The 9,355-nt window shown below is 33.2% G+C and overlaps 1 protein-coding gene across 1 annotated transcript in view; it reads left to right on the top strand.

The window, feature by feature from the left end:
* Positions 1 to 9,355, top strand: part of VPS13B (vacuolar protein sorting 13 homolog B) — a 1,115,876-nt gene that overhangs the window by 487,588 nt on the left and 618,933 nt on the right. The window contains exon 20 of the mRNA XM_007934836.2: positions 2,501 to 2,648. Within this exon, the coding sequence (XP_007933027.1) occupies positions 2,501 to 2,648 (148 nt within the window). The remainder of the gene's footprint in view (positions 1 to 2,500; positions 2,649 to 9,355) is intronic.

Genomic DNA, 9,355 nt, shown 5'->3' with positions numbered 1-9,355 from the left:
CCACTATGCTACCAGAGCTCCCATAGCACATATAGTTTATCTCTTTACTTATTATATATTAATTTCCACTCTGAACTTGGTCATATTTCCTTAGAGTGCTTGGTCTTATTTCAGATTTATAAATGATGGCCAAGAAATCACAGGGACTATGGAGTTACTAAATCAGCATCTTCAATCCTTTATTTTATAGATGAGTTAAGTTTAGATGAATAAAAGTTTACGATATTTTAACGTTTCTTATCTAGGTCTTAAGAAGCTATTTTCTACTTAGATTTGTGTAAGTATTTAAATTTTGAAGAATAATCGCAGAAGTCTAAAAATGTTTGACTCTAAATATTCAGGGATTTTTAGAAATTTTGGAAAGTAAGGATTTGTGAGTAATATTTATAATGTGCAGTCAGAAAGGTGTGACCTTGTAAATAGCCTGTTTTTGTTGTTAGGTGTCCTTGAGTCAGTTGCGACTCATAAATAGCCTAGGATGGATTATCTTAAGAAAGAATTTGACTTTGTCTCCACCTTAAGAACAAATATTTTAGTTACTCTGATTAGTTTAGTAGTAGAGGATTTGGTTAAATATGGGGAACTTAATGCCTAGTAATTATTTATCAAAAGAGATAGCCATTTTAAAGATGAATAAAAGTAGTCTAGATTACTGTTAGGCATGGTCACCAAGAAAACAACAAACATTTTATTGATGGCACTTCGATTGTGGAGATGTTTGAGACATTGTCTAACTGATTACAAATGTATATCAAAATCATAGTCAACAACGAAAACTTTACTGATAATGTTATTAGCAATACCCAGGGTTTAGATCAACAGGAAAAGATTAACAATAACACCAAGTAATACTTGTCAAATGAGTTGTAAAGCAGCTAAATATTTTGGGCATAAAAGTCCATAAATAAAGACAAATCCATAAAAAGACAAATAATTGTTTGGCATATATATCTTAGATGTTTTAGCAATGTACTTGAAAGTAACTGAAATCAGTTCTCTTTAAGTCCCCAAGTGTTATTTTATTGTATTTGTGTTATATACCAATGTTTGCACATTGTATATTTGGTTTTCAAGATACATGAGTTGTTTGCTGTTGCTGTTACGTACCGTAGAGTTGTACCCGACTCATAGCGATCCTTCCTTGGGTTTCCAAGGCGGTACCTCTATAGAAGTAGATTGCCCAACCTTCATTCCTAGAAGTGGCTGGTGGGTTTGAACCACCAGCCTTCTGGTTAGCAGTTAAGTGCCTTAGGCAGTATGCTACCAGAGCTCCTATGAATTATTTAAGTTTGTAGAATTCTCAGTTTGACCACATAGTTAATAGGAAATCAGTATTTTGAATTGTGATATTATACAATATATTTAACTTTTTCATTTTGTCATTTTCAACTTTCTTGCCCTTTTACTCAGCATAGCTAGCCAATGGTAAAATAATTTGCTTCTCTTTGTCTCTTTCAGAACATGATATATTATATCACACAGTTATATATAATGTATATGTATGTATACCCATTAATATACCTATTCATAATCTAAATAGCATTAAGAAGGTATTACACATTGGGTGAAGTTTAAAGTTGAATCTGGAACTTTTGGTTGTTGTGCTGTTGAAGATTACAACGCGGCCTGACCAGACTCCTCCAGATTCACCCTCTTACACAGCTGCATTATCATCTGATGGTTTTCAAGTTGCAATTTCCTTCTCAAATTGTGGCTGAAACCCAACATTTTGATGATTCTTGTCCACCCAGTTCAACACTGATCTTTGATCCTATAGCAAACTTAAAAATACCTTTCTTATTTTTATTTTTATTTGCCAAAAATCTGACAAAATTTTATTGGGCGTCATCAGCAGTAACATCAGACTTTATTTCAGTGAGTAAAGATGAAACAGCCGCTTTATTGTCCAACTCAGCACTCATGCTTTCAATGTAGGACCATAATGTTTTCCAGCTTTCTTTTACTGTAGATATTTTCAGTGCTTTCTAACTATGCTATGGACATCATTTTATCAAACAAAATATAGAGATTATCAGAATTAAAAAAAAATTTGGTCTTTCCAGTTTGACATGTATATAATCAATTTAAAGAAGTATATCCCTTATTTTATAAGGATACCTTCCTATTTCCTAGAAACCATAATGTTAAAAATTAATTTTAGTTTTTATTTTCTCTTTCCATATTATCTATATCTATTAGTATCTTACTAAAATTTATACTGACTAGGTACTTCTGAGTGTTCTTGGCTTTTGCCCAGAATTATGATTTGAAATTTAAGTTGATATATATGTCTGTGATGTGTGTATCTGTATGTGTGTATATATGTGTCTCTCTCTGTATATGTGTGTGTGTATGTGTGTGAGAGAGAGAGAAACTGATTGTTTAATTGAAAATAATAAAGCCTCAACCACAATTTGTGAAGAGTTGTCCTAAATGATGCTGTGTTTAACCTTCGGTACTTAAGCAAAAATCATCAGTTTTTCATTTTGGTTCTTTCTAGCAGCCTGTGGTCACTGTTCCTCTTGTTATGCCAGTTAGCAGAAGGAAGGAAGATGAGGTGTCTGTTGGAAGTGCTCCCTTGGCAAAGCAGCAGTCATATCAGGCCTCTGAATATGCCAGCAGCCCTATAAAAACAAAAACAGTAACAGGTATGTGTTAAGAACTGAACCAGTCTGAGACTTTTACCCTACCTCTAAGTTAACAAGTTAGCGGGCCACAGTTTCAATGGAGACAAAGTATTTCATTACCTAGAGATATTAGCATTTTCTTGCACTAACTAATACCCTGAGCCTAATTCCCACGGGGTACCACAAAGAGGACCAGGTTATGCATACATTTATGGTGGGTTACACGGGAGGAGAAGAACCTTGAGCTTAGAGATCCCAGTTCTTCTGTAATGGGCAGAAAGTATATCTGCCCTTTTCTCTAGAGGGTGACACTGTCTCTACCTTGTAGGCTGTAAGAACACCCGTCCTTCGTTCACATGGATATTACCCCTGTCATTGCAGACTGTTCTCTGTGTACACCTTCTTGAAAATACAGTCAAGAGCACAGATAGTTAGTATGCCACTACTTGGCAAGACTTGCAGAAGCACAAAAGGCCCATGGAAAACTGTCTCCCAATAGTGTATTCCTTCTTGAAGTGATACAGAAAACTGTAATACATCTCAGTCACCTTTTCTCTTTCTCAGTGAGATCACGTATACACATATAAAAATGTTCTTCAACAAATGATTTTTTTTGCCTTTTTTATAATTAAAAAGCACTTTGCGATTTTATTTTAAAACATGTTTTTTCTTTTCTAATTTTTTTGATGAGAGACCACTTATCTTCAGGTGATTTTATATCTTTGCTTAGATGTTCACCTTTATTTATTATAACTTAGATATTCCCAAACATGTTGATAAAGATTTTTATATTTTCAATAAATCAAGAACTACTTATGGGCAAGACTGTTCTATGATATTTAAAGTAGAAAATATATAAGGCATGGTCCTTGCTCGTAAGGAATTTAAAATATGATAAGATATACAAGGAGGTTCAAACAGAAATTTATGGTTTAGAGACTTACATTATTCCTTTATAATATTTAACAACAACAACAAATATGGCAAAATAATTTTTGAGGCATTTTTATACATAAATGATAACTATTGTAATTCTGTGCTCCATTGTTTTCCCTAAAATCTGCAATTATATTTATTATATAAAATTCTACCTGTTAATATTCAAAAACCTTTTTCTCTGTCAATATTTTCTTTATTAATTGATAGAATACCTATTGGTTAGTTTTTATATAATAGATTACCTGTAATTTATGTTGAGTTTTAGTTACAAATATTATTTCCTTTAGAAATCATTTAAAATTTTTCCAGACTATAGGGCTTTTGAACTGCTAATTTACATAAACATTTATAAATATCATCTCTTAGTAAAATAACCGGGAGCTCTGGTAGCATAGTGGCTAAGACACTTGCCTGCTAACCAGACGGCTGGCGGTTCAAACCCACCAGCCACTCCTCGGAAGGAAGGTTGGGCAATCCTACTTCCGTAGTGATACTACCTCGGAAACCCAAGGAGGGGTCTCTATGAGTCAGGTTTGACTTGACGGCACATAACAACAATAAAATAACCATTAAAATGTCAATTTGTAAAAATAAATTTAACTTTGTATGCATTGTAAACCAATTCAGATTCTTTGCCTTTCCTTTTAGTCCATCTTTAAATGACATCTGAGAAGTGATTTAAAATAATTTCAAGAAATATTATTAATGAAAGAAAATACTTATGATTTAAATGCAAATGTAAGATATGGAACTATATAGAAAATAAGATCATAGATTTCAAAATGTATCTGTATAAACATAGAAATTTTTATATATAAATTTGGAATCCAAAATGTTATCAGTTATTATCTGAGAACTGTCTTTTTTTATTATAATTCTTTTTCATGTTTTCTATAAGAATTTTATAGTGAGGAAAGGAAATAGTAAAAGCTGAAAATATGCACTCTTCCATCATTAGTCATTACCTTCTTTATACGAAGACCGATATAAACAGCAAATTGTTCTTTATTTCATATTACAATCGTGAACTGTGGTTCCTTCCTTAGGAGTTGAGGATAATAGCTTCATCTGTTGTTAGTGTTTCCCTATCTCTTCTCTGATGGCGTAGTGCCTAAGGCTCTTAACTGCTAACCAAAAGGTTGGTGGTTCAAATCCCCCCAGCCATTCCTCGGAAGGAAGATTGGGTGATTTTCTTCGTGATGATACCACCCCGGAAACCTAAGGAGGGATTGCTGCGAGTCAGAGATGACTCGATGGCATGTAACAACAATAACAATACAATCTCTGTCTTGCACCCTCAAATTAGATATCCCATAGGCATTTTTGTTAAAGGTAAGTATATCAGTATTTTATGAAATACATAGGCATACCTTGCTGATATTGTGGGTTCAGAACCAGACCACCACAATAAAACAAATATTGTGACAAAGCAAGTCACACAAATTTTTTGGTTTCCCAGTGCACATAAGACTTATGTTTACACTATACAGTAGTCTATTAAATGTGCAACATTATTATGAAAAAGTTTGAAGTATTGTAAAAATTACCAAAATGTGACATAGAGACGTGAAGTAAGCACATGCTATTGGAAAAAATGGTGCTGATAGACTCACTTAATGCAGGATTGCCACAATAAAGCAAAGTGCAATCAAATGAAATATGCCTGTTCTCTTACTAACTTTATACTATACCTGCTACACTTTTTACTCAAACTGTTAATAGTGAACAGTTATCAAAATTATTATTTGTGCTTAACCCACTTTGAGACTGGTAACGTTTAGAGGCGATAAAAAGCCCTGGGTGTAACATTTACTTTTGATGAATTATGTATCTTCTTCATGTTCTCAGAGAAAGTTGATGCAGTGTTCTCTCCTTTCTTAAAAATTCTCTGTGGGAAACATTTTAAAACTTAGAATTAAGTTTCTGTTTTATCTTTAAATTTTTATTTGAGTTATTTGAATTTATACCTACATCTAAATGTAATTATCAGTTTAAATTACTATTGTATCCTAAAATGTAATGGATGTGATAAGGTATTTATATTGTTTTGAACATCTTTAGTTTAACTTCATCTTTACAGTGGAAAAATGGTAATTTTATGCCTGAATTCTTGCTGTAATAATTTTTTAGTATTCTCAGCCTGTGACCCAATACTGGTATAAAGTTCAATCCCAACATGTTATGTAGTGTTTTTGGCACGTGAAGACCACGGCCTGCTTATACTGTACTGGACTTAATTTTGCTTTTTAATTATGCAGCAAGAATCAAACTTCTTTGTTGTGCAGTCTCAATTAACCAATATTAAGTAGCTGGCTGCAGTGGGGAACATGTGCTTAATGGCTGAGAATGTGTTGACAGCAGTACAGCGCTCTTGTAGTGATATAGGCACGTAGGGCAGTCCAAGCTAGAGTAAAACTATGCTCCACGTGAAGCTAATATATTATCACAGAATTCTAAATAATATTCTAGAAAGTCTGTATATCTTTCAAAACAAGGAAACTCCTAAAATCCATGACATCTGTTCACCCTATGTTTTGGAAATGTTATGAACTCTTAGTTTGGAACTTCTGAGGCAAATGTCTGTAATAGAGATGAAAACTTTAAAAAGTAGTATACTCTGTAAATGTTATCTCTTTAAAAAATGCAAGCCATTTTTAACTTACATGTTTATATCATCTCAAGACTAAGTCAACTTAAGTACAGAGCTAAAATAATAGAAAAATTTAAGAAATAGTTTTATTGTGTTTAAACATGTATAACAAAACATTTGCTAAGTCAACATTTTTTGCATGTATAGTTCACTGACACTGGTTACATTCATCATATTAAATAACCATCACCACTATTTGTTTTCCAGTTACCCCACCATAATTACCAGAAACTCATTGCCCCAATAAAAGGGTTTTTAATTTAAATTTCTTGAACATTACCAAGATAATAATAAAGATGTGATAATTAATGATATAAAATTTGGTAGAGAATGCCATGAATTAAAGATGTAGATCCATAACTTCTACCATGATTAAGTTAAATAGGGACTAGATTTATATTCCTGCTATAAACAACTAATAAACTAGATAAATTATATGAAACAAAAAGAATTTCTAAATGTTCAACATTAGGAGTGCAGGGCTATGGTCTCTCAAAGAAGTGAAACAGATGAGATGAGTCCTAGGACTGTCCTGGCATTCTGCTAGAGACACATCCCAAACCATAGAGCAAAGAGGAACATCCCAGTGAGCTCAGCAGTGTTGCTGAATTTTGGACACAGAGATCAAAGTTTAAGGAGGCAAAGATGGCTGGAAAATGTGGGACAAAGTTCCATAGAGGAAAAACCTATGCAGAAAAGAAATCTGCAGTATAATTCTCCTTGAGTATTTGCTGGATAGTAAGATGTGTGTGCATGGGCTGAAACTCCACAAAGCTGGGCAAAAAATGACTAAGGAGCTGTCACCTGAATGTTTCCCAGGGCTCAAAACAGGCTCAAAGGCATTCATTTTCCCATTGTCCAGAGTACAGAATTTCCATTGATCATTTGGGACATTCAGTAGAGCTTCTCAAAGGGCCATGCCTTAGTAGTGGGCCTAAACTATATAGTGTAAAGGCTACTCTAGTGCTGTCTAACAGAGCTTAGAAACAAGCCTCTGAATGACACAGAACAGCAAGTAACCTAACTGCTGGCTCAGTAAAGTTCAAAGCCAAAGCAATACAACAAAAATCCAGACATGCAGCAACATAATATTACAATAGCAAGCATTCAGTAGAATACTGTTAAAGATGCAAAGAAACAAGACACTATGACCCATGACCAGGGGCAAAATTTAGATAATAAATTTTGAGTAACAAGTATCATCACAGATTATAGAAATAGCAGGTATATTGAATTAAGGTATAATTCCTGTACAAGTAGTATAACTGTTCAGATATTTAAGGAAACATAAGTACTTTGATAAAAGAAATTGAAGATACATATTTATATATAAAACAACCCCATATTTGAAATATAAACTCACTGAGTAGAATTAGTAGTAGATACTGCAGAAGAGAAGATTAATAAACTTGAGACAGTAGAAATATGCCAAAATGAAGCAGAGAGAAAAAAGGATTTTTTTTTCTACAAAGACTTACTGACCTATTAGGAGTTCTGATGATATAGTGATTAAGACATTTGGCTGTTAACCAGAAGGTTCGTCGTTCAAACCTACCAGCTGCTCTTCAGGAGGAAGGTGAGGCAATCTACTTTGGTAAAGATTTACAGCCTTGGGAGACCCTATGGAGTCACTATGATTTGGTATCAACTTGATGGCAGTGGGTCTCGTTTGGTTTGGTTTAGTAAACTATGAAATAATATTAGAAAGTAGTTAAAATCCAGAATTATTAAGTGATAGACTATAGAAGAAATATTTGAAGAAATAATCACCAAAACTGTTCATATTTTAGAAAAACTTAGAAACTCACAGAGCCAAAATGCTCAATGAACTCCAACTGGATAATCACACAAAAAAAATCACTTCAAAATATATTATTATAAAATTACTGGAAACAGGTGATAAAGAAAATGTAGTAAAAGCAGCCAAAGGAAAAAGTTACTTTTTTATACAGAGGAATAATGAGCACAAATCTCTCATTAGAAACTAAGCCAGATAACAGTGACAGCAGACCATCTTTAAAATGATGAAAGAGGGGGGGGGGGAACAAAAACAAACACCAATTTAGAGTATTCTGCCTCTCTTGCCTGTAAACTGATTGTTTATTTGCATATCTGTTCACTTCACAGGGTAGTTTTCTCAGTGCCCCTTGCGCTTTATACCATATTGGGTATATTGAACATAACCCAATAATATTTACTGAATGAATGAGTGATTTAAAAATCTATTCCAGAAAGTTTGATTGTGTTGTAATGATTCACATACTCTGACTTCTTCCATATTTCAGTTTCCTACATATTAGCAGTCATGAACATAGAAGCAAAAATCCTGAGTGAAATATTATCAACTCAAATCCTGCTATCAAAAGGATAATAAATCATATCTAGTTTATGACTATAGATACAATAAATCATATCTAGTTATTTCCAGGAATTCAAGATTGGTTTAGTATTTAAAAAAACTGTTTCATTTAACATATTATCATAAATAAAAGGGAAACATTATATTAGATACAGAAATAGCATTTGGAAAAATTTAAATCCTTACAGCATTAAAAACCAAAATGAAAAAAAAAAAAAGTGGCCTAGGAATAGAAGGGCAGTTTCCTTATGTGATAAAGGCAATCTATAAAACTTACTGTATATGCCATACTTAAAGGTGAAAGGTTAATGCTTGCTCTCTGAGATCTAACATGAGACAATCAAATCCATTGTATTGTATAGAGTCATAAATGATGTACTAGAGCTCCTAGCTAGTACAATAACTCTTGAAACTTAAGTAAAAAGTATGGATTAGAATTTAAAAAATATTTATACTAATTTGTACAATGATTGTATATGTAGAAAACAATAAAGAATTTATCAATGCATTTTTAACCTTCTGTAAGTACATTTAGCAACTTTGTTGTATATTACATGACCCCTGTGGTCAAGTTAATTCCCACTCACAGCAACCCTGAAGAGCAGAATAGAACTGCCCTATAGGTTTTCCAATGCTGTAAATCTTCTCAGAAGCAAACCGCCACATCCTTCTCCACAAAGTGGCTTGTGGGTTCAGGCTGCCAACATTTTGGTTATCAGGTGAGTGCTTAACCACTGTGCCACCATTACACCTTTATATCAGGTAAATATACAAAAATAA

This window comes from Orycteropus afer, unplaced genomic scaffold (assembly GCF_000298275.1).
Source record: "Orycteropus afer afer isolate SDZICR_OR568_19922 unplaced genomic scaffold, OryAfe1.0 scaffold00021, whole genome shotgun sequence".
NCBI classification, from domain to species: Eukaryota; Metazoa; Chordata; class Mammalia; order Tubulidentata; family Orycteropodidae; genus Orycteropus; species Orycteropus afer.
Note: the sequence above shows the minus strand (reverse complement) of the source record. Positions and strands in the feature narration are given on the sequence as shown.